General features: G+C 38.7%; 1 protein-coding gene across 3 annotated transcripts in view; it reads left to right on the top strand.

Annotated features, from left to right (window-relative positions):
- The window catches only part of SNCAIP (synuclein alpha interacting protein), a 91,337-nt gene that overhangs the window by 44,945 nt on the left and 20,254 nt on the right, over positions 1 to 26,138 (top strand). For 2 of the 3 annotated variants that reach the window (XM_055699614.1, XM_055699613.1), the window contains exons 3-7: positions 1,581 to 1,653; positions 13,496 to 14,358; positions 16,007 to 16,186; positions 19,119 to 19,232; positions 24,480 to 24,605. In XM_055699614.1, coding sequence (XP_055555589.1) covers positions 1,581 to 1,653; positions 13,496 to 14,358; positions 16,007 to 16,186; positions 19,119 to 19,232; positions 24,480 to 24,605 — 1,356 coding nt within the window. The remainder of the gene's footprint in view (positions 1 to 1,580; positions 1,654 to 13,495; positions 14,359 to 16,006; positions 16,187 to 19,118; positions 19,233 to 24,479; positions 24,606 to 26,138) is intronic. The other variant, XM_055699615.1, reaches the window with a different exon arrangement.

Raw genomic sequence — 26,138 nt, 5'->3', positions numbered from 1 at the left:
CTTGGATTCTCTTAAGAATCTTACTAGACCAGTTCAACATTGCCTTCTGAGTCTTTGTGCTGAAATAGCAAGATGTAAAGCTTAACAGCTCAATCTTCATTAAACAGCAACCAGAGTGAAGCACAGCACATGGTGTTTGTGCATGTGTGTGTTTAACTTGTATTAATTTGTGTTTAATAGCATCTTTCTCCTGGTCTCTGTTTTTCTGCTCTTTGTTGCCTTAGGCTGTCACATCCTGGAGCAGTCACACGGAGCAACCCCTAGTTTAACAGGGATTGGAGTCATGGGTAGTTATGTGGAGTGCTGCTACACTTTTTAATTAATGAGTTCAGTGTTGATCTTGGGAATACTTACGAGAGATTCTTGTCGTACTGAGGTTTCTCAATACATCACTGAATCAGGTCAGCAAGGGAAAAAAGAGTAAGGCATGGGAGGTTTTTGAGGTTTAATGAAATAACTACGATCAGTTGAGCAGCAGTCTTAAACTTGCACCAGAGAAGTAAATTACTTACTCAATCTGTCATATGAGGTCAACTTTAGATTATTTTGAAGTAGATTGCCAGCTGTGCATTAGAAGCACATCAAACTTTGAATGACGAACTGTCTGCAAAAAACAGGACAATGTATGACCATTTGTTTTTTGTCTAGAAAGTTCATGTGGTTTTACATGTAGTTGCTTTCCTTCATTGGTCAATAGCACACTAGCTAAAAATATCTGATTCTTTGAAAACATATGGTGTTTATATATTCCTTAAAAATTTTCAGTTGTGCTAATCCTAAATGCTTCTTTCTGTTTTAGTTTCCAAAATACTGTTTTTAATGTTGGGTTTTTTTAATATATGAGCAAAGCCATTGATCTTCCACAGACATAATGACTTTCATTTGTTTGAGTGAAGATTCCTGTAACATTGAAGCATTTGATTAAGGAAGGCTTGCTGTTAAGTAACTTAATTTCTATATGTCAGAATGTGTAGTTTTGTAACACTGGATCGTGTGTCTTACCAAGGGTATTCCACAAGTTTATAAGAAAAAGATTTCTGTTTAGTAAGATACATATGTCATCTCTGTTTTTTTCCTTTTTAATGCTCAGCTCAGGGAATAGCATACTGATTAATATCAGGCACATCCTGTCACATCGAAGTAATAATGCAAGTTTGCTTTAATAAAGCCTAGATTAGAGAAATGAACCTGTCACCCGATACATGTAAGTACATGCATCCCTCTCTAAAATCAGGTCTCTGCTGTGCAAATATTCTGCATTACTTTTACATACTGGTTTGTGAAAGCTTGACTTCTAATTTTTAAGCATGAAGTATCTTGCAGTATAGTGACTGTAATAGATGCCCAGGTGGGCAAAGCGAGACCTTTGACATTTGCTGTGAAGCCTAGATCTATTCTCTCCTTTGATGTATCTTGCTTTTCTCATGCAACCTGAGATGACCATCAGACTGCCAGAAGTACTCTTGGATTGGTAGGTTTAGGCTGTGCCCATCACATCAGGACCTCTTGAAAGTCTTACCTTTTATCTTTTTAAATTAATTACTTCATATACTTTTTTTTTTTTTTTTACTTTTTTACAGTATTCTGTAACTTCTCTCAAGACCATCCCAGAATTATGTAGAAGGTGTGATTCACAAAATGAAGACAGATCAGGTATGATGCCCACTTCTGTCCACCCATCATTTTCTAGGCTGCTTTTTATCATGTACAGCTTGGCAACAATAGCTTCTTGGCAGTGTTCTGTTGTTTTGTTTTCCCTCATTTTTGTACAGCTTTCTGGAAATACAACTTCTTTTTTCTTTCTTTTTTTTTTTTTTTTCTTCAACAGATGTTAGTTCATTAGAAGGAAAAAAGTTCCAAAAAAGGATTTGGCTGTATATAGATAAATGTAGGGCTTCATCTCAGCAGCTCCAAACCACAGTATATGCAACAATTTACTTGAAAACCCGAGAAACCATTGGTGACAAGACGTAATAATGTAGGCGCCAATGAAAAAATGTTGGATACATTTACTACCCATATGGCCACGACCAGTTTGAGCAATGATGTTTTGCCAGAGTCTGAAACTATCAAGGATGCTACATGATAGAATCTACTCTAAGGCATACTGTAATAGTTAAGATTAAAGCTGAGTTTTTTAGTTTAATAGTGTAAACTAAATGAAGAATCATGGCACATAGATGAGAACCAGCTGGAGACCTTCCCCCTGCCCCCCTGACAAAAAGTGCATTCAGTGTTGTTTTTCATTCTGTAAATCAGATTAATCCGCTTTTGTTTTTTTCTTCCTGATGGAGGAGAAATGAATTGGTGAGAGGATTATTTCTGTTGAGCTATGAGAAGTTTACTGTGCTTTCTGATGTTTTAATTGAACTTTCATTAATGTTGTTTCATCAAACACTTTTATAACAGAAATGGGAGACCTGCAATTTGTGGGAAAATAGAAGGCTTTAAGAACTGTGCTATATTTTGGCAACTTATATTTCTGTATTTCCTTTTAGAGAGTTTTTTTGTAAATTTCTGAGGTGTTTAATTAAGTCAAAACTTTATTCAAGCTAGTTCTACCAGAGTCATTAAAAGCCAGGGCATCACAGCTGTGTGCCACCACTCTTGGCAATAACGGGAAGCAGAGCTGTCCTTATCATACTAGCTTGCCGTATTACTGCCTGCACAGGGTACAGCAGTGATTCTGGTTACCTGCTGCACACTGAGGCAGGGAAGAAGTGGAAAGAGAGAGGACGCCTTAATGACCCCTCTCAATTTGGCCTATCACATTCTATCCCAATCTTTGCCCTCTCCTCCACTATACTCTGCCATCCTCCCATCCATACCTGCCCCCCCCCCCCCCCATCCTGCCCCATTTTACATCAAGGCGTTTCTGTCCTTGCCTTGCCCGACCCCCATCCCTTTTCTTCTCTTGCTCCTTCTTCCCCCCTTCTCATCCCTTTCTTCCTCCCTACTTCTCCTTTTCCCCCCTCTCCTTCCCCCTTCTTCCCTCTCCTTCCCTCCTTCCCGGTTCTTACCCCCATTCTCCCCACTCCCCATTCTCACCCGATCTCCCAACCCACCATTCTTCCCTCATTCCTCCTCCTTCCTTCCCTCCTCCTCCTCTTTTCCCCCCACACTTCTTCCCCCCTTTTACTCCTTATTCTTCCCTGCCATTCTCCTTATCATTCGTCCTGTCATTCTTTCCCATACTCCTCCCACCATTTTCCCCCCTGTTCTTCCTCCCATTCTTTTATCCCTATTTCTCCTCACTGTCCTCTCTGCCATTGTCCCCACTGTTTTCCCACCCGTTTTTCCTACCATTCCCCCCCGCATTCTTCATCCCCATTCTCCCCAATCTTCACCCCACCATTCTTTCCCCCCATTTCCCCAGAGCTTACCTTCTCTTCCCAGACATTCTTCCCTTCCAAGTCTTTCCCAGCATTCTTCCCCATGTCTTGCCCCTGTTTTCCCCACAGCCTTCCTCCCAGTCTTCCCCCACAACCCTTTCCCATTATTCTAGACCCCTCTTTCATTCTTCCCACTATTCTCCGCCCCACCGCTTACTGCCCCTCATTGTCACCCTCTTGATTCCCCACCCAGCACCCCACTCATCTCTTCCATGTTCCCCCTCCCCCCTATTTTCTCCCTATTGTCATATCCACCACCACACTCTGCCTGTCAGTATTAGCAGCTGATCATGTGGCAGAGCATTAACTCATCTTCTCAAAAGAAGAGTTAAAGCCATTCGTTCACCAGCCTGCCCCAAGAGCAAGGTGAAGCAGAGGAGAGCAAGAATAGCCACTAAAAACGCATTATACTGGGTGGTCTGTTCATAAGGACTACTCACCCAGAGTGGCAGCATCAGCATCTGTTTTCAGGAAGAGTGTATTCTTTTTAAAATTCAGATAGTAGTCTGAAAGTAAAATGCAGACCAGTAGCAAGGATGGAGCACTGCTTATGAGCTCTTCCTTAAGACCATGAGAAACTGACAAGTTATTGTGTAGCTCTGTTGTTTCCTGGTCACTTCTTCAGTCGGACATTTTTCAATGATGATTTTAATTACATGTGCATTCATCTAGTGCCTTGAAAAGCGGTTGACAGAAGCAAGTACAGGCGTTGCTGGAAGGCAGTAGTAGCACTGGGGATTCTGCCAGTGGAAGTTAATTCACAGCTTTGTTTGCAAGTCTTGAATCAAAAAAAGAGGACTTTAGCATTGATAATAATTTTGGCAAACTGGAAACAGTACTGAAATCTATTTTTTCTCTCTACTTATCACTTATTAGTTTTGGTGAATTGGAAATAGTCCTAAAATCTATTTTATTTTTACTGTGTTTAATCACTGGGTGAACATATAGTGCCAGTGTTATATCTCTGTACAGACACCAATATCTTGAAATATCAAAAGAGCTGCATCAGTCAACATTGTGTAAGGCCCCATCTGTTGATTTTTCATAGTTGCTTTTGGTGCAGTCTCTTGCCTTCCTCATGTTGTAGAGCAATAAAAAAAAAATGTTCCCCAAATTATTATTGCTATGTGCTATTTTTTATGAAGATAGATTATATCATAAATGCTATTTTATATCGGTACTCCACTGGTAATTTAAGTAGTTATACATAGAAAACCCCAGAGGTTTTACAAAAAGCTGATTCAGCTTTCTTACCTCATAATGACTCCGGCTTAGTCAGAGGTTGCATTTCCTCTTTACAACAAAGAAGAATGTAGAAGTGGAACTACCCAAGAATTATTTTTTTTAAAGAACTAAAAGTTAAGCATAACTTAGCCATAAGACTAGATATGTCAGGACACTAACAATCTAAAAAATAATTCTCAGCTTTGTCTTAGGAAAATATTTAGTTCAATAAGACAGCTAAAATTATAGAGAAAATAAGATTTGACTTTATACTTAAAAAAATATATAAATATGCAGACAACCATTTTCACCAACCAGATTGTTAACATGGACTTAAATCAGACAGTTCCTCTTCGTGGAATTACATTTTTTAATTATATGGCTGATGTTGTGGAAGTCCTACTATTCATTGTTCACAGATGAGTTTAGTAAATAGCCCTGTAAATTGCATTTTCTTTCCTCATTTCATGTAAACATTGACTAATATGTCAGTAACATATGAAAGTGTTTGGTTACATTATTTTCAAATTACTCTAAGCACTTACAGTCCTAGGCAAACACACCAGTGTTTACTGGTCAGTGTGCTTTCTCAAGCATTTCACATAGACCTTTCAAAAGAATTGGGTTGTTTTTTTTAACTGTTTCTGTCTGCCTGTAACTTTTGTTCAAAGTACTTGTTCTTTTGGCCAAAGTGAGATTAGAAAGCCTGAAAAGGGATTTCCCTATGTGTGGGTTTTCCTCCTTGAATTCCCAGTTGCCTCCCTTTATTGGGCAGCACTGGACAGTGCTGCACCTGTGCTGGTGGGAAGGTCTGGTGTTTTCTTCCTCACCCTTTTGCAGGATGTGCACAAAAGTCAGTCACATACACTCTCAGTCCTGACTCGTCTGTGTCTTTCCCTGGATTTATGGAATTCTGACTCAGGAAAATTCCAGGGGATCCTTGGAGCCAAAATATGTGTGTTGGTACCCCCAGATTACGAGGCAAAAGACGCGAGATTGGAGAAAAGGCATAGGGCAAATCCTGGTTTATCCACCATTAAGCATGATTAAGGGCAACTGTTTACCATCATGCTTCAAATGAATGATCTTTGTTCTAGCATAGAATATCTAGCTAGCATAATAACCACTAAGATAGGCATTGTTCTTCCTCAAAGATAGAAAATTAAAGAGTGTAGTTTAAAAATGGATCTAGCTAACTCATTTTTCTGAAATGAAGTGTTAGCCAGCCTGCCCATTGATTTCCAGCATTGTCTAATGTAGAACAATGGTTTGAAACAGAGATCAGTCCTTTATGCTTTTGTTATTAAGCATGAAATTGCTTGCTTTCTTTCTGGGCAGATTTTCTAAGGCCACTTGAGCAAATGGTTCAAGACATCTGTGTTCAACAAACTTCACTGAGCCATATTGTTTTGAAGTATATTCTGTCAGCTATTACAACTTTTGGTTGTCATTAAATGTGTGTCTCAAATGAGGTCAATATCCTACTCTCTATCTTTATTCAGAGGTTGATAAAAGCAAGTTCATCTTTAATCTCCAGCAGTTATCCTTATCCAATTCATTCCCAAAGTAACTGTCATTCACAAAAGTGATCAGCTTAGTTCCCTTTTTGAGAAAAATAAATAAAACAGCGAATTCAAAATTGCACACAATTTCTATCTTAGGCTCTTGGTGTTTTTTTTAGCTGTAAGAGAAGTTAAAGTAAAATTTTATTTGGAGGCAGTGTTATATGGCATTAATTTCACAGTCTGTAGTGCTCTGAATATGTCCCAGGTAAATATGTCTGAAACAATACAGTATTGATTGGATAATTCTTTGGTAGGATACTGAAAAGAAGATTTTTCCTAGAAAAAACAATAATCAGTATGCAGTGACACTTGTGATAGCTATACATAAGCTCTTTTCCTACCTCTTTTTCACATCCTTCTTCTTGTTTTAGACATTTTGTGCCAGAATGGCCTTTTCCAATTTTTCAGTAGAACTTCATTCATTGCCTCTCTTTTACATCCTTAGATCAGTCGTTAGAAGGGTAAACCCACTTTATTAATTGCAAAATTTTCTTTACCTCTTCTATATTCTGTATTTCAGAAATGACAGCTTTCGCAGTTCTTCCTCAAGCCAAGAGAGGAAAAATTATTCATTTACTGAGGCTTTTACTAATGTTTGAATTACCTGGAAAAAATGCATTGTTATTTAAAAGGATGAATTATTATTCACCCTGTTTACCCATTCTTTTTCAAATTCCACTTAAATGGGAGCAAACCCTCTCTGTTCTTATGTGTGCAAGGTTGTTCTTCAATTCAGGTTCTCGTGCTGTAGAGCTTAAGTTAAAGAACCCTAAAATATACTCCTGGAAGTTATTAATATATTAAAACTATAAAACACTGCCACCTTCAGTTAACATTGTTAAATATTATTTCAGTGATATTTATAAAACAGTAAACAGATATTCAGAACTGGGTTTGGTTATCCATTGATAGGTAAGAGGCATCCCTTCCTCCATCTCTTAACACCTGCCGGTGTTGGAAATAAATTGATGTTTACAGCCATGAGGAATTTTCTAAAAGTTTCCTTAGTATAGGCAACACCTCAGTGTCTGTATATAACGTCAGTTACACAGTGTACTAAATGGACCTGGAATTAATACAAGTCTTAATTGATTCAAAAGTCTCTGCTGAAGACCTATCAAAAGGAAGAAACTTAGGCATTTCTTTCAGAGGACAGTAAAACTCCAAATGTGCAAGTTTGTATATACTTATGCAGGTATATATATATATATATATGCATATACTATATGCAGGTCCCCAAATTATTGTATAGTATGTGAGCAATATGGTGAAATAGTGCATTTAAAAATATATTTAATAGGTATGGCCGGTTGTCAATACTAATCCCAGGATTTCGTCATGACGATGATGGAAAGTGAAGTAAATTCCACAGTAAGTGAATTCTTAAAGCAAGAAGGAAGAGTTTCAGGTAAAGGAAAGTAATTTGAATGTGTTCATCCTTTGGTAGCAACAGAGTCAACCTAACAGAGTTTGTTCACATCTACAGGATCATAGAAACCTAAAATGGTTTGGATTAGAAGGGACCTTCAAAGATCATCTAGTCCAACCCCCCTTTCAGGGCCAGGGACATCTTTTGCTAGATCAGGTTGCTCAAAGCCCCATCCAGCTTGACATTTAAACACTTCTAGGGATAGGGAATCCACAGCTTCTCTGGGCAGCCTGTTCCAGTGTCTCATCACCCTCATTGTAAGGGTGCAAGACCTTGCACTTGGTCTTGAACTTGAGCTTCATGAGGCTCACATGGGCCCAGTCTTCAAGCCTGGTCAAGGTCCCTCTGGATAGCATCCTTTCCCTCAAGCGAACCAACTGTACTACTCAACTTGGTGTCATCTGCAGATTTGCTGAGTGTGCACTCAATCCCACTGCCTATGTTGTTAATAAAGATATTGAACAGTACCAGTCCCAGAACCAATCTCTGAGGAACACCACTCATTACTAATCTCCATTGGACATTGAGCTGTTGGCTGCAGCTCTTTGGCTGTCTAGCCAATTCCTTTTGCATCAAGTAGTCCATCCATCAAACCTATCTCTCCAAATAAGGGGCAAGAATGTTGTGGGGGGCTGTGTCAAAGGCCTTACAGAAGATAAGATAAATGACTTCACAGGCACTTTCTTTGTCCGCTGATGCAGTCAATCCATCGCAGGAGGCCACTAAGATTAGTCAGGCATGACCTTCTTTTGGTAAAGCCTTGTTGGCTGTCTCTGCTCACCCCTGTGTCACCCATATGCCTTCACATATCTTCCAGGAAGATCCCATGCACAGAGGTGAGGCTGACAGGTCAGTAGTTCCCAAAGTCATCCTCTTTACCCTTTTTAAAGGTTAAAAAATTGAAGTCTAAATAGTAAAGAAGCTTCTTGTGTTGTCAGCAAGGGTAGGGAGTACCTCCCAGTATTGTATGCTGGGACTTTCCAAGTATATGAGGACAAGGTTGTAAGGTAAAAGCCCACAATGTCTTCTCTTGTCTTTTTTCTCGGGTTTTTTTGCACTTTGTTTCCAGTCTTGCTACCACATGCAGGCAGGCAGCATTCTTTCAGGGTTCTTACCTCTTCATCGTATCATAACTTAAGTCCAAAGGTACCTCTGAAGGCCATCTTGTCCACCTCCTTGTGCTCAGAGCAGTTCCACTTACACTATATTGCTCAAATTCTCCAAATGAATGTTGCAATAAAGAACATTGCAACCAAGCTACTTTGGGAAGTTATTAGGGAAGCAACCGTAATGCTCCCACTTTGTCAGCAAGAAATAACCATGATTCAACCTCAGAGGTTCATAGGCCATTGAAAGATCTATTAGGCATGATAAAATCAGCAGGTGGTTTTACCATAGTCCAGGACTGTCAGCTCCAGGGCCAAAGCAGTGTATTTTCCCCTGTTATTCACAGCTTTATGGTGGTTTCTGACTGCACAGGTACGGAGTTCACAGGGGAAAAAAAGGTTGAAATACAGAGAATTTAGAGTTAGCACAGTCTGGATGCAGATCAGGTCATTAGGCAGAAGCACTAACTGCATTGATGACTGATAACTCTTTGGATAAGGGAAAGTCATCCCTTTTTTTTTTTTTTTTTTCTCCTGGACAGTGGTTCAGTGCAGTTGACTGTAAGATACTGCTCTCCATCCTGAGAAGGAACAGAAACAGCAAGCTAAAAAAGCTCCAGAATTTCATTTAGGGATGTAGCCTAGTAATGGGGATCACTGGTTGCCGCCAGTGAATTGAAGAACAGGAGTGAATTGAAACTCTTTTTCATTCCTGTTAAACCAGTGCATAGGTGTCAAGTGACCTAGTGGAGCAACATGGACTCAGTTGCCAACTGATCTGCAAATGATTCAATCTTTACATCCAGTTTCCTGTTTGCCTGCACCACTGCCTGTTGTATGTCCCAGCTGTTCAACAGCAGCATTCGTGACTACAGAACATTGGTCAAAGCATAAACCTAAATGAGTCTGTGATGATGGTGACAGAAACACAGGAGTTTGACCTTTTCCTCAATCAGTCAGTGTTCTTTGAATGCGAGTCATTCTGGGTTCATGAAGATCTAGCAGAGTAATGTCTATAAATACCGCTCTGCAGGATGTTCAGTTTGTTTTGTAATGGTACTGATGTGTGATATACAGCCTTTTGCAACCTATTTGTGTCACCAGTGCTGTAAACTTCATGAAGCCATCATCATTTAAAGAATGTTACTGTACCCATATGCCAGGGAGACAAGCTCTTGCACACACACGAGCCCCTTAATAGAGCTGAAGTGAAAGCAGAGTTCTATTTTCATTATACTCAGGGCAATTTAAAGGTATTCTGATGTTTGGCATTAGATTTTAAGTATCCCAGAAACTGTCTGTCACAAGGGTGAAGTTTCATCTGTGCATGAGGTAGTCCTGATGATTGAAAAAAACTCATATAGTTACCCTATAATTCCACAGATGCTCATATACCAGACAAAACTCCCCCTCACATCTCCCCATGCCCTAGATACGTGCTCTGATGTCAACAGATGCTTCCAATTGGAAACTTGTTATAAGGATCTTTTTTAGAAAGTTCAAGGTAAATTTTGGTTCCTGAAATAGATTCTGGTTAAGCTATTAAAATGCAAGAGAAGTTGTTTCCTAATTGTTCCCTTTTCTGATTATTGGCCCCCCGTAGTTGCAAGACACCTATAAATAAATAAGTAAATAACAAATAAAGTGAAACTATAAATAAGCCTACAGGCCTGCCTCTTTATTCACATTTTGCATTTTCCTCAAGAAGAGCATAGAGCACAATATATGTTGAAGAACTACATTTGCACATTTGACCCTTGCAGGTTTTCATCAGAAAGTGTTTCCTTTAGTGCCAAGGAAATGCTTTGACACCTCAGGTCTGTCAGGCAGCACAACACTTCTTTACTGATGTGGATGAAGTCTTCCCAGTTTTTGTGTTCCTCTCTTTTCACTTCAGCAGCACAACAACAGGATCATCCAAATCACTCATATTAGCAAAATAATCTTGACAATGTAGTTGGGAAAAAAAGTTTTGTCATTGTCTTTTTACACATGAGATATTGGTGCACAGAAAAGATAGGGCTTGTCCAAGATTATACTAGAATTCTTTGTCAGATTCTGGAATCAAGCTAGCTGCTCCACATTCTAGTCCCCTGCCTTAAACTCAGACCATCCTTTACTGTTGTTTATAAAAGAATCAAACAGTATTTATTTGACCCAGACTTTTAATGGCCCCTGCCTGAGTTCATAGTACGGAGAGATGAGCGAGAGGCTTTTCCCCTGGAGCAGCTGTTGAAGACTACTCACATAACTCCTGCTGTGCTGGTGCTTTGGAGGACACAGTCAGCACTTGCTTTTCCTTCTTCAGGGAACAAGCCTCTGAAAACAGAGTGGAAGAGATTCAAGCCGTGCCCTGGTCCGCTCTGGCCTGTGGGTTCAGTGTTGTGTAGGCAGAAACTAGCTATGTGTAACTGCCTATGCACAGGTGCAGCTGTACAGCACCTGAGCAGGAAACAGCACAAGGAAGGATTGTGTCTACCAGCCCGACTTGCTTTCTTCCCTACTGCTATATGGTTAAATGCTATAGTCTACTCCTTTATTAAATGCAGCATAAATTCATCATCCCAGTTAAGTGAAGAATATGTTTGAAAGTCAATAAAAATATTGCTGGCTGTTCTCAGTGTTCCGTTGTTTCTGGAAGAAAGGTGTTTCTAAAGAGATGTTGGGAAGAAAAACAGTGAAAAAATGGACATACCTTACTCTGCTGTAGCTGTAATGAGAGAAAAGAGAAATACATTACTTCACAATGATGCAAGATAGATTTGTAACAAAGGTCATTGCTTCTTCACAGAGTCCGATTTTACAATTTTGTCATCGGTGGTTTATGTAAATGCATGTTATTAAGGTTAGAAAGTGGAGAAAGCCAAGCAACGAAATAAATGTAAGCTTAAATAAAGTGACGACAAACAAAATGTTGATGCCTTTTCCTCTGTCTAGACCCCTGTGTTGAAAGCAGTGTTTTCATAAAACTCAGACAGAATTCATTTCCATACTGAGTGCTTAATAGTTCCTGTCAGAACAAAACAGCTGGGAAACATATGGTATCCATTTCCCTGTATCACTTGGAAAAAATTTCACATGTAAATAAAACCAACATAAAAGTGTAGCCCTTTGAACCTAGGATCTTATACAATACATAAATAAGTCAGCACAGTGCATTCTTTGTATCGGCCTACTAAGTTACATGCCTTTTGATTATTATTATTTTTATTTCTTCTTCGGAAATGTATTCTTAAGCGCTTCCAAAAGCGTTAAGGTAATTTTTAGACATGCATAACAACTCAGCCTTACTAATCTTTCATTCCAGACATTAATGTTGCACTGAAAGTGTATATATGTTTCCTTAGGAAGGTGTTCATGGCAAATTGTGTGTTTTGGCCACAAATTAGATCCCACTGATATGCATTTAGCACGTATAATAAATCTGCTTTGTTTAAACAGTATTATTGACTTTCAGAATACATTAACTCTTAGTGAACACTGAAAGTGGCATAGAAACTGCATAAACGCTCTCATGGTTTCAGTTTAGCGGCCCCTCAACTGAAAATAACAAAATAAGGAAAACTTTGCCAGAGTTCACCAGCTGGGACTGTGAAAGAGTGCAGGTACGGTAGGATTAAGCATTCAGGTGCCTTGAGCTCCTTTTCTTCTCTGCAAGTCAGCTTCAGTGGTCAAACTCCATATCCTGCAGGGCACTGAAATAATAGTCTGTAAGGTGCAGAGCTATATGTGTGTGTCTGTGTATGTACATACATACATAGGTTATGTATATAAGGGAAGGAAGGTTTGACAGAGAAGCCCAACTTAGGGAGCAGAAGTGGAAAAGGAAACACCACACCTGAATAAGCAGGCTTCATTTTCAGATCAGAGAATCACAAAATTGTTTAGGTTTGCAGGGACCACTTGAGATCATCTAGTCCAATGGCCCTGCTTAAGCAGGGTCGACGAGAGCAGGTTAAAACCAGGACTGTGCCAGTCAGATTTCTAGTATCTCCACAGATGGAGACTCCACAATGTCTCTAGGCAACGCATGCCAGTCAGTGTTTGATCAGCCTCACAGAAAAAAAAGTATTTTCTTGTGTTCAGATGGAATTCAATGTGTTTCACTTTGTGCGCATTGCCTCTTGTCCTGTCAGTGGACATCATGGAGAAGAGCTTCACTTCCTCATCTCCGTTGCTTCCCATCATATAATTTTAGGCAAGGACGAGATTCCCCCTGACCCTTCTCTTCTCCAGGTTGAACAGTCCCACCTCTCAGTCACTGTTCATATTGATTTCCAGTTCTTGTGTGAAAAATACATCTCCCAGAGGTAACAGGCCTTAAAAATTAAATTGTTGTTACTGTTGTTAAAACAAACCCACTAAAAAGTTTTGACTAACCCTTTTGTTAGCCTTCCAGAAAATCATCCTACTCGTATGAAGCATCTTCACACAATTAAAAAAAAGTAGAGTGCAAACTAGCATAGTTGGACAGAACAACTGTAAATGCCACTAGGCTCTTATTGATGTCCATTACTTGATTAAAACTACTTTATTTGTAGTTGATTACAATGTGTGTCCTGTTTGAAGAAAGTTTCTTTTCTGGAGTGTCAAATTCTTCAGCGGTTTTGGTAGGGGTGCCATTAAAGGTGCTTAGATGTGAATGTGGCATGTGGCCATGTAATTCTTGTTTCTGGTGTTTGGCCAGGTATATCTATATCTAGCTATAGTAAAGCATTCTGTATCATGTCACAAGTCTGGTAGTAATCACTTCTAAATCACATTCCTCTGTTTCTGTAGTTTCCAGCAGCAGCTGGAACTGTGGAGTCTCAACTCTTATCGGAAATGCACAGAAACCAACAGGAATTGCAGATGTGTGCAATAAATTCAGACCAGTGAAGAGGGTTTCCCCATTAAAGCACCAGCCAGAAAGCTCTGAGAACAACGAAAGTGATGACCGGAAGAACCAGAAGGGAGAATACCAGAAAGGCAGTGATTCTCAGTCTGCACCTCCAAATGATGACCAGAGTCCAGGAGAAGGAGAGAGCCTTAAAAGCAAAAACATCGAGCCTGCTGTTCTGCTTGGGGAGCTGGAGCACTATGACCTGGATATGGATGAAATTTTGGATGTGCCTTATATTAAATCAAGCCAGCAGCTTGTTCCGTTTACAAAGGTAGCTCCTGAGAAAAAAATTTTGGGTGTTTGTTCAGCAGTGAATGGTCTTAGTGGCAAGACCTGCTCAGCAGGGAACACAGAGAGCTCGCCTGCTGGCGGGACACAGTTCTGTGTGCTGTCTCCTGTGAAAGGCTCTCAGCTCAGAAAAACACAGCCCATTGTCCTTGATCAGCACAAACACTTAACAGAAGAATTAGAGCTTTCCCAGCCTTTAGTTAAGTGTAGCTCGGTCCATGAATCTGAAGCCCAAGGCAAGGGCTTCCTCAGCAGGACATTCGTTGATCCTCATGCTCACAAAACAGAGAAGACTATGCCCAGCTGCCACCTGAGGACTTTCCACCTGCAGTCGGCGGTGGCAGAAAGCAAGCAGCTAGAGGAGCTGAGTATGAACTGGGGCAGTGCAGGGGGGCACGAAGAGAGGAGTGAAGAGGTGAAAAAAATCAAGAGCATCTTAAACATTGTAAAGGAAGGCCAAATATCTTTACTAGTAAGTATAATCTTCTTCATAAAACACATAGAATAAAGGCGATCTGTAATGTGGTTTACTAAGCCAGCAAAGCTGATGAAGTGCTTGTTTTGAACTGGTGCCCTTTTTATCTTGTACGCTCCTTAGAAATTGAGCATATGGGCTTCCAAATGGAATGTTTTACTTAATCTTTAAGTCAAATACATAGCAAAATCAAGATACTAGTTTTATGTAAATTTGGCCAAGATTACTAGTTTAAGTAGTACACTGAAATTGTTCAGAAGGCAGGTGTTTTAACTGTTGAGATCACTTAAATATAAAATTTAAATCTTAACTGAGTTTTGCCTTTCACATTTGTGGGTTGCTTTGTTCAATTATTGCTCTTTTACCTCAGTTGTTATTTAGAGGCTGATGATGGGAACAGAGAGGCTTCTGTTGTATTCTGATTATTATTCAGGAGTGTTTATGCTGTCTTGTTACAGCAGCATTCTCAGGCAGGAGCTTTCTCTAAAGCCTCATTGGCCTCTGACCCATATGAAGTTTTCTTTGGTAAATTCTAGCACTGTGATCAGACACTGTCAAGGATGGTTTCCAAAGTAACTAGATGCAAGTTAACATAATGATGCAGAGCAAATGTTCTCCACTCAGAACAGCTGGTGGAGGCACAGTGTATGTATAAGAACTGGTTTTGTTAGATTTTTGTTTAACTTCTCTGTTTACCAGTCTAGCTCAAGCATAAAGACACATATTACCAGAGCAGGAAGAACAAAGGCAGATAGATATACAAAGACTAGACAGAGGCAGAAGAGAATATTAAGTTGCCCAGTAAGAAATAAAAGCAAAGTAAATTCACCCTGAAATAGGAAAGGGGTCTGTGGGGGTGTGTGGGGGGGGTGGGGAGTTGGGGGGGAAGGAGGTTACCGTAGGTAGGTAGATGGAAAGACTATGCATATTTTTTCCAAACAGGTTGAAACCTCTGAATGAAGTAGACTCATCGAAAGTACTCTGGCAAGTCTGCATAACGCAAGGAACTTACCATTGCTACTCCTACTCCTTAACTGTCTTCCTTCTGTTTTCCTTCTGGAGCTTCTCAATCCAATTGTTTTGTCTCAAAATAAGATTCAGGCAGAAATAATGTATTAGGTCATGGTTGTGTATTACTTTAGGTAAATATCCCAACATTTTTTTTTCATGGAAACAAGCTATCAAATAAAAGTCTTATTTTAGATCATGCTAAACATGAGCTGCCACTTTTGTGATGAGCAAAATTAATCAGAAACTTTTTTTAGGAGTCATGGATGTTTTCTGTACAATTACTCATCAATATAATGACACAAAAACAAAAACCAAAAAAAAAAAAAAAAAGAGAAGATTGATCAAAGTAGTACAAAGATTTAAAGTTCCTCAAGATCTTGCACTGTTGTGTGACAATTGCATGAGGAGAGAAACTACACAGTGAATCAAACCAGTGAGCATCCTTCATCTATCCTTTTGGTAGCAGCAGCCAGGTTCTGTATAGTGAAGTGGCAGGCTGCTGGTTTTGAGTTATAAAAGAACATGCCTATGGGGAAACATCTTTGTATTTGCCTTGTGTCTTGGACTGTGAGGTTTAATGTTCTGTATATCTTTTTATCCTTAGTTGTAACTAACCTAATGTTTTTTTTAACAGCCACATTTAGCAGCAGATAATCTGGATAAAATCCATGATGAGTGTGACAACAATCTGTTACATGTAGCAGCATCAAAGGGACATGCAGAATGCCTGCAGCATCTCACTTCTTTGATGGGTGAAGACTGTTTGAATGAACGAAACGCTGAGCAGCTAACTCCAGCTGGATTAGCCATAAAGGTAACGTACTCTCTGTCTCTACTGTCCTGTGATGTAAAGGTTATTCAGTTTCTTTCTGTGATGGCAGTAAGTAATACATTCAGCAGGATGCTATTTTTCAAGCATTTTGTTAAGTGAGAGCAAAAAAAGAACTGTCGGCTGGTACCACATGAGCAAATAAAAATGGATTACTATGCAGGATACAATGTCAGCTCTATAACACTGACATTTTATACACAGTTGTCAATACATTTTTAAATCAGTTAACTGGCTCAAAAATTTGTTATTTTAAGGAACTTTCATTTAACTCAGACTCAGTTGTTTCTTTAGAGAGAATAATAGTTTTTTGGCTTTTTACAAATACAGGTATAATCTTGTAAGACGAGTGTGGGTACATGTTTACAAAGCATAAAAAACCTCTGAACCACATCTGGCAGTGAAACTTCTTGGCTGTCTAGAGCAATTGCATCAAAGTTAAAATGTACATGTTACACAACAACCTGTTGTGTAGGAAGATGTGAAAATTGTTAGTGCTGCTGGACTAAAATAAAACATAGTTGTTCACAAGAAGGCTGATAATTTAACCATACTGATTCTGCTTCTTTAGAAAGTGAGATTCCTTTCAGCCACTAAGCAGATTAAGAAGAAACAAGGAAAAGGGTGAAATATAATACAATAGTTTCTGTTTCTCCTGGGGTTTTCTTGTTATTTGCTTCTGGGGGAAACTTCAGAAACTGACAGAGGACCTGATAGATTCCATCCTGCAGGTTTGCATCTTTGAGACATCATTGCAGTGACCTCGGGCCCTTGTGCAGGTTTCAGAGTCGTTTTTTATTTCTTTTTCTGGAACAAACTGTATGAATATAAAATTAGACTGATATTTGGTTGTACTAATGAAATGCTGTTATAACCTTGGCCCATGTCCAAACTGAATAGTTATGGTCTGCCACTTTAAAGTATTAGAATTTTAGTTGGAAATTATTTTCTTTCTTGTTTTTTTCTACCTAGGTATATAATGTGTTTATAAGGCAATCAAACTTTTTTTCTTTTTCTGCAGAAAGTTTGGCTTTTTTAATAGTTCCTTTAGTTTCTAAGATACTTGAGCATGCTTTGGCTTTCACAGAAAAGCATGTAAATGTGATGGAGCTCTTCATGTAAGTGAGGGTGACTCAGGCCCAAGTGTTTCTAATGATGACCTGCATGGCTGGACATGTCCTGGTTCATTGCAAAGTTTTGTGAGAGCCTTGAAGTAATCTGGCATAACTAAACTTTTTAGCTCTTGATCATTACTCCCAAAGTGGTTTTGCACACTGGTAGAACAGACTATTATTCTTGCTCTTACTTTATACCATTGTAACTCCCATAATGGTATACCATGTGGGGCATGCACCTATGTTCCACAAGAATTATGACTATCAGAAGGAAAGCGAGCTTGTAAGCAGGAATATAAATTTTGATGGAAGGGAATTTTAACAATTTACTGATGTTGTGTAACATTTCCCAGTAAGGAATGTATTAATTAAAAATAATTCTTTTGATTTAAGGCCTCTTTCTGACCTTGAGCTATGAGTTAAAAAGTGAAAATCGAGTGATACGTTATGGCCAGTCACACTTTCATATTGATAGTTTATTTTAATTAACTGTGGAGAAACCCTTTCCACATCAGCAAAATTGTCTTCTTTAGCAAGTACTTAATTTTATTAATACTTTACCTCAATTTTAAAGATACAAAAATATTTTACTTAGTTGTAATACAAATGACAACAAAATTAAGAAGTGTGACTTAGTCATGCTTACTAATATTTGAACCTGAATATGATGAGGAGGATTCTTCTAGCATAATAAGAAAAATACAAATAGTTTCATTGTTTTACTGAAATTGAGAGAAATAGAGGAAAGTAAAGTCAAATGATGTGCATTTACGTGTTTATATACATACATTACATATAGAAGGAATAAGACAAATATCAAATTAATTCTATTCCAATTTTTCTTTCTCCCATATAATTTTGAATGGGGTCATATTTATTGCGTTCTTATAAAAATAAAACTGAAACTTGAAATGGATATGTCTTCTCATTATATATTTTTCCATTTTATGCATACAGCTATTTATTTTATATAATTGACCTCTGTGAGGTTTTGATTGAGCAATTGAAATACTTTTTTCAGCTGTAAAGAATGTAATAGCCTTTATGATCATGAGAGTTGAAAAAGGAAGAGTGGGCTGGAATGTAGGTCATGCCAAACTGCATTTACCGAGGTACCATTGCTGAAAAAGGGTTGCAGCAAGAGAGGCTGCCAAAAACTCTTGCTTTTACTCTGGACTACCAGCGTGCTCTGAAGAAAATGTTCATCTATTTCCACAGCATCTACATCCCACTTCAAAGTAAATTACAAACTGCTGGGAGTGTGCATAGCGGGCTGGCAGTCTTGAGACTAAGCTGTAAAAGGTGTTGAAGAAAAGAACCATCTCCTTTTTTGTGTTTGTGCAGGATCTGTTACAGATAGGTCCTAATCCATGGGGATTAGGTGTTTAGATACTACATAGGTGAGAATAATTTAGGAAGCCTGCATTAGGAAGTGATCGGTAAAGACTTGAGTTAGTAGGGAGACTGTTCACCCTGCTTCAGCAAATGATCTCATTTAGTCATCGAGCCTTGCTGTACAAGTGATGGAAACAGAACTATGGTTTTGCTCTGAACAATCTGAGAGTAGGGACCAGGTTGTTGTAATACCATTGGACTGCCTGCCACTTCCATATTGCCACTTTTGCTACAGTCAATAGCCAAACTATAATTGATCTAGGACAGCAAGAGAGCAGATAAAAGAACGCATTTTCAAACAAACGAATTCTGTAACATCTTAGTAATCCTGATAAGCTTTTCCCTATTTAGTAGATGTGTTTAGAACTGAAACAGGTGGAATGTAAATTTTTTTTTGTTTTATTTAGAACGGTCAGCTGGAGTGTGTTCGATGGATGGTGAGTGAAACAGAAGCTATTGCAGAGTTAAGTTGCTCAAAAGACCACCCAAGCCTTATTCATTATGCAGGTTGCTATGGCCAGGTATGACTGTCATTTACTTTTTCAAATAGATTACTTACATGCTTATACAAGAATTTCAACTTAAACCATGTTTATAATTTTGTGGCTTTTAATTACTGGTGTTCTTAGTAGTTCAAAGATAGCAAAATATTTTCCCACTTAATCCGTATATTTTTTCAGTATTTTCCTTAAGTTGTTGGGTTTTTTTAAGCTTTAAGTAATGGTTGGGAGATTAGCTGGCATATTAGGCCAGCCTATCAATCCCAAGAACATCAAGGGAGATCAGGTGTTATGAACCCTAAAGGACTGCTAGGACACATCAAATAATCATCAAAAAAATTTGAGATAGTTCACATTCTTTTTCCAGGAGAGAAAAAAATTGGCAAATTATGACAATTCAGGAATTCAGTATATTGGCAGTGAAGTGTGGTGAAACTTGAATATCATCTGTCTAGTTCTAGCCAGTAATATTGAGAATTACATATAAAAATATGTTGTAAATCCATCCTGTTCCACACCTAACTTATCTATAAATCTAATGATGAGAAACCACAGAAGTACAGCATTTAAGTGCTTTGCTAATGTCTGGGGAAACATACACCACTTAATCGCACCACATTCTCTTCCCACAAAGTCTGTTTTTTCCTAAGTAGACCTTGCAATAACCCCTCTTAAAATGACCTTCTCCAGGACCTACTACGCAAGGAATAGCGATTGGTTATTCTTCTCTAATCTCTTTGGCAGATGGGCCACTTTATCACACAGTTTCTTCAATAGACATTAAGGACAAGTTAAGAATACCCACTCTTTTTGTGCTAATGCTTTTTTTCTACTACTTGTTAAGAGAGAACAAGCAAAATGTAACCACTAAGAAAACTATCTTTTTCTTTCCTGTAGAAGTGTGGCTGTCCTACGTTCAATGCCGTACGGTTATTGTGGCATATTTCTGCTGTTAACTGATCCTGTCGAAGCATGATTTTACTGGAGGGGGGAGGTTTGGAAGGCTGTGGAGCTGGAAATCTACCCTTTCTCCTGCTGCTCCCATGGGCACACAGACACCCTTGTTTCCATGCTGTGCAAGACCTCCTTTGCTATTTTTCCACTCACCTACTATGCAGATGTTACAGGTGCAGGTTAGGACCCTGCTGGATGTACTGATTGGTTGTGTCCTGCTTTCTGTAGCAAGTTTGGTCTGTAAACCTAGCACTGAATATAGGGAGGTTGGGAGCCAAACCAGAACTGGATTTGAGAAAGGCGTGTTTGCTACTGGGAAGAAAAAGGTTGGAAGAGGAAGTCTTATGTGAACTTGCATTCATATCTTCAATTGATTAGCCTTATTTTGTCCTGGTCTCTAAAGATAGTTACGCAAACTAAACCCAGTGAAGCTTTGGGTTTTTTTCAGCGAGCTATGCTGTCTACTGCCAGGAAAAGATCTGGCACACTTTATCTAGATTCTTTTCAGAGCAGGACAGCAGCTCTACCAGTTAAGAAACACCAGCTACAGTCAGCCACCCATGAAATTTAAAAATTATATATAAATTGCTGCCAAATTTTCTTAGCTGAATGCCAAAAAAAGCTCACATGTAATGTCAATTATCTTTTTTTTATAATCCATAAACATCTTGCAAACATGAGGGAATGTTGAGGCTGAAGAGGTGCCAGACTATCTTACCCAACTGTGTTAAAAAGAAAAAAACTTTGAGAAATTCAAATGCGTAGTTGGCGCTATGCTCGAAGCTTTAATTTATTTTGCCATTACTTACACGAGAGAGATAATCCATGTAAACACTGGTCTTGGCAGAATTGCAAGAGTAATATTTTTACAGGGAAGACCTGTTATTGAATCATTTTCTAAAAGAATCAGTCCATCCATTGTTTCCCCAGGCATTAGACATGTGCACCATATTTTTCTTCCATAATTTCAAATGGGCAGCAAAAGAGAGCTTGTAGCAAAACTCCTATGTTAAAGGTCATCAAATCACAATCATGGCCTGATCCCAAAGACATCTCAACAATATTCTATTTTTCCAGTGAGAGAGGGACCACATAAATTCATCTAATGGAAGAGGAGAAGAGTTTAAAGTGAACTTGTAGCCTGGTCAACATACTTCCTTAGCAAAAGCTTCTTTAAGCATGGGATCATGCAAGGAGCAACCATGTTTGCTGGCAGGCCTCTCCATGCCAGGAATAAGTCATGGATGCATAGCAGATTGTGTACCAGGCATCTCTGGCACAGCCACCATGTGACAGGAAGGAGACAGTAGTGCAGTCCTAGGTGCACATAGTATGTCCTGACAACGAGCTCCACAGGGCTGTCATTTCTTTCCACCACAGATGCTGTGGTAGCATGGATTGCACAGGTAGAGCCAGAGGGTGGGGAATGCCAAGGATCTGCTGCCCCTGAGCTCCAGAGTCTTGGGGGACTTCAGGAAACGAGAGCTACAGCATGATGGAGGACCTGGAAGGGGTTCTGTGTACCACCTGGCAGTGGTGTACTGCTGGAGAGCACAGTGGGGAGGAGTGTGTGACTTCGAGATACACAAGTGCTTAACAGCATACCTTTTTTTTCACCTCAGGATTGTTTGCCTCCCTGTCTAATGTTATTTTGCAAGGATAATGTGCTGCTTTCTCTTACTCCTACTCCTCTACTATGAAGGGATACTGGGAAGGGCAGCTTTTTTAATTAATGCTGAGTGATGGGGCTAGGATTAGGTGTAGAGTCAGTACTCTTCACCATGCTAACCCGTCTAACGTCTTTGTTAGTTGTTCTTTCTGCTCCAAAAGCCAGCTGATGGAGCCAAAGTCTGCAGCCTGTCCCAAAACAGAAATTACGTATTGTGGCATTTTCCAGAATCTTTTTATAGGGAGGTTTGAATTATTGTAGGTCTGGAATATGTCAGAGGTATATTAAGCACTGCTACAACGTAGGACCATTTTAGGTCTTAAAATTATCTGATATCCTGAACTATTTGTCAGTATTTGTCCGTTCCTGTAATGTAAGAGATATGTGATTATTTTTCATCATCTTGACCTACTGAATTTTATCATTATCCTTTGTTTTGTCTGAGTAAACTGAGTTGATGTCCATACACCTATTCCTAAGAATACTTTTCTTCCAAATAAAAATCTGTTACTAAAGTAATATATGATATATTGTGAAATATGTTTTCATTTTCCCTAGATGCAAGTGAAGAAAATAGTTGGTTTCTTTTTTTTTTGTTGGTTTCCTCTTTTTATTTTTCTTTTTTTTTCCCCCAAGGATACATTTTCTAAAAAACATAGTCACTTGAGAGAAACAGAAACTGTTTGAGTAGGCCTCTGACTTTGTGCCCGTGATCTGTTGATGCGCAGACTGTCCTAAGTACAGATGATTGCATATAGCCATCCAGGCACTTGATTTCCCTGATGATGAGACAAATGACTAGAAAGCATAATTTGCTCCACACTGATTGTGATCCTAAAATTACAGAACATGCTTAACATTCTGGTGCCTATTATGTTCCAAAGAAATATATGATTTCAAAGCTATAATTATCTTCCAATTCTGCAGAGGAGTTTTGCTAAAATATTTTTCTTTTAATTATTAAAGCATAAGGGCAATTCATAGGAGTAGTGTAATCCTTCTTCACTGCTGTCTAACTCCACAGGCATCTCGAGAAATTGCTCAAAAGTATTTTAAAAGGGATATGCGATCTGAAGTCATATCTCCATGCTGGCTGCCAGCTTTATCAGGCATTCAGCCAAGGAGAAGTAAAAATACATATCACTTCACCCTGTAATAAAAACAAAACTGCTGTTAAAGTGGAAGTATGAAGAAGGTAAGTTCCACACAGACTATCCTTCTGAAGTAGCAGGCAGAGATCCAGGTTCTTGAATGGGCAGAATCATTTGGAAGAGACCTAAAAGTGTCTGAGGACCCATCTCCTTTTCCTTGACGTTAAAATTTCAGGGGTACCTTTAAAAAGAAGTTTATATCCAAGGTTCCTAGGGAGAATTTCCTTTTCTCATTTTTATTCTTTCTTTTTCCTACTGATTACTGCTCACTCAGAGTCCTAGACAGGCTTTCAGTACTGTTTTATCTAGGCCCACTTTATACAGACCCACATATGTAACTGTGGGCAATTATGTATTTATGTATCACTGAAGCTACTGAAGTGCTGCAGGTTAAGTTTGTGCCTCACCAACACTAGAATCTGCAAAGCTCTTTTGAACTAGAGCTCTTAGCCAATACAACACAGGCTAGATATCAAAGGAAGATAACAAAAAAATCATGTTTAAATAAAAAGGTTTTAAGCTAGAAAGTAATTTATTCCTTTCAGCTATTCAGATGCAGAAACCGAGAGTACAGTTGTAGACAGCTGTACTTTAATGGACCTCACTTTTTAATGTAATCTATAGATTTATTCTAGATTTTCAACATGTATCACATTCAGCCGGGCACAGTGAAAATTAATCTGGAGAGGCATGGAAGGGTCCTAGACCGAAGAAGATTTTTCCAAATAAACCTGCTGGGGAAAATAAGAAAAAAAATAATCTTACTATACATATATAAACTCTCCATTGTTAGAAAAGAATGCCCATATAAATGTGTATTACACCTGCATCTACACACAAAAACCAATTTTAATAACAGTTAAGTTGGCACCTCAGTTTTGGCTTCCAGACTTTCACTTGCAAGTTTTGCTGTCCAGGTCTCCCCATCCTTCCAAACGCACTGGTCCATTAGTCAATACACTGAGAGCTCAGGACAGAGAGATTTCCAGGTTTTAATTGTGTTGCTTCTCCTCTTGCCCAACAGGCCAGAGCTGGGGCGTGATGATAGATTTGAAGAATCTAACTGCTCAGCTCTGTGATCTGCACATACACCTGTTTTAATTTTCCAGAGAGGCTTGTGAGGTTTCACCAAATTTGACAAGCTGATTTTCAGATTGACATGTAGGCTTTTCTGCTTCAGCTCTCCTTTCCAACATACATACATACATACTTTTTAATGTATAATTTCTCAGAATGTGTTACAGTACTTATATTTTTTCCTGTTACTTTTTTTATAAAACAAATAAAGTATTTCACCTTATTTCCTTGGGGAAAACAAAACAAAACATAACAGAGGAGGGCCCGTGGTACACTAAGTACTACAAAATTAAGAGACTGAAAACAAGGAATTATTGGACAGTTTTAGTAACAGGTGAAAGTACCAGTATTCCTCTAGTACACCTAGCTTTTCATTATTTCTTATCTTTTGTGACATCTCTTTTCCCCTTTCCCTAGGAGAAAATCCTTCTGTGGCTTCTTCAGTTTATGCAAGAACAAGGGATTTCACTGGATGAAGTTGACCAGGATGGAAATACAGCTGTTCACATAGCTGCTCAACACGGCTATCTAGGATGCATACAGGTAGAATGATAGCTATATCAGAAACCTCTTTACATCAAACTTGAATGACAACAACCATTAAAGTAAATATAGGAGATCTTACAGGTGGGAATAATTATTGATACATTAAAATATACTAGAAGGAAGAAATGTAAACCAGTAGGGCTTAGACTGAAATACTGACAAGCTCTGGGTTTTTAATTTTATTCTCAATTATGCTATTGTTAGACTGAAGTAACTGTTGTAGAGCAAGAAGAAAGCATTATTATATTGTTTATACATAAGCAGCTGCTAATGTGTATGTTTTTATTTTAGAAAAGGGCAGCCAGTGTGGATATGCATATCCTTCTTACTGTTCTGATATTTTCCTTCTGTTTCTTTTTCCAATGAAAATTTGTAGCTCTCCAGCTGAGAGGAAGTCTAACAGATAAGTTTCTTCTGTCTTGAAGGATTTCCATCTTGAGTAAACCATCCTTTCCAGACTAGTAAACTTTGGATGTGTCTGTGCTAAATAATGAAACATGATGGTGATTTCTAACTAATTCTCAATGAATCAGCTTGGCCACTGAAAGCAATACGTATCTGTTGTATAGAGCTGCTGAAATGGGTAATTTGTCCTGCTGAGAAGGCTTCCACACTACAGTACTTTTGGGAGCCAGATCTGAATAAACCACTTGGGACACCTGTCTACAGTACCAGTGTTCAATGCAGACATACCAAAAAAGCTGTAGGGTTGAACTGGATAGCTAGGTGAACCGTCACAACTTTGCACTGAATTGCAGATGTGCTCTTTGTCCATCAAAATTACGAGAACCATTAGTCACAGGAGTACATTTCAATATTTGGTGTTGTCAGCACTTTGAGTGAAAGCTGTTTGGAGAAGATATAATAATAAAATTATTCCAGGAGACTGCAGAAAGGAATTTGAGAGACAGATTAGTCCTTGGAGAAGAACAGATAAAAGAATAAATAACCACATGGCAGAAAGGTAAGAAATAGAAATCAATGTGATCAAGTAGAGGAGGAAAACATGTCTAAGAAGGAGCAGTAATTCTCAGAGTCTAAGGATCAGATATGTGTCAGTAAACATGTTAATCCTGTTACCACACATGAACTGATCCACAGAATCTCTTAGGCCACTGCAAATACAGAAGATTTCTATTGATTCAACCCTAAAAGAAATATAGCTAGTCAATTCTCATTAGCTAACCTCATCAGAGACCTAAATATATCTGTGCACACTGTTACATTGAATCTACAGATGCATAGCTGCTGCTGCTGCTGCTGCTTATTATTATTATTATTATTGTTGTTGTTGTTGTTGTTGTTGTTATTGTTGTCTATTTATATACCTGGACACAGAGAAGACATAGCTCATCAAAGCCAGTTTGAAAGTCTCACACAACAAAAAGTGTAAAACAGGTGACACTGAGCTGAAGGAATAGACTTGAAAAGAACACCGTCAAATAAATTTGGAGGACATGACCATCTCTGCCTTTTCTCATTGATAGGACATGTCAGTCTTTTGAAAATGTCAGGAATGGACCCCGTACA

The sequence above is a fragment of the Falco cherrug genome, chromosome Z (genome assembly GCF_023634085.1).
Source record: "Falco cherrug isolate bFalChe1 chromosome Z, bFalChe1.pri, whole genome shotgun sequence".
In the NCBI taxonomy this organism is placed as follows: Eukaryota; Metazoa; Chordata; class Aves; order Falconiformes; family Falconidae; genus Falco; species Falco cherrug.
The sequence above is the reverse complement of the archived record's forward strand: the minus strand, read 5'-3'. Positions and strand labels throughout refer to the sequence as shown.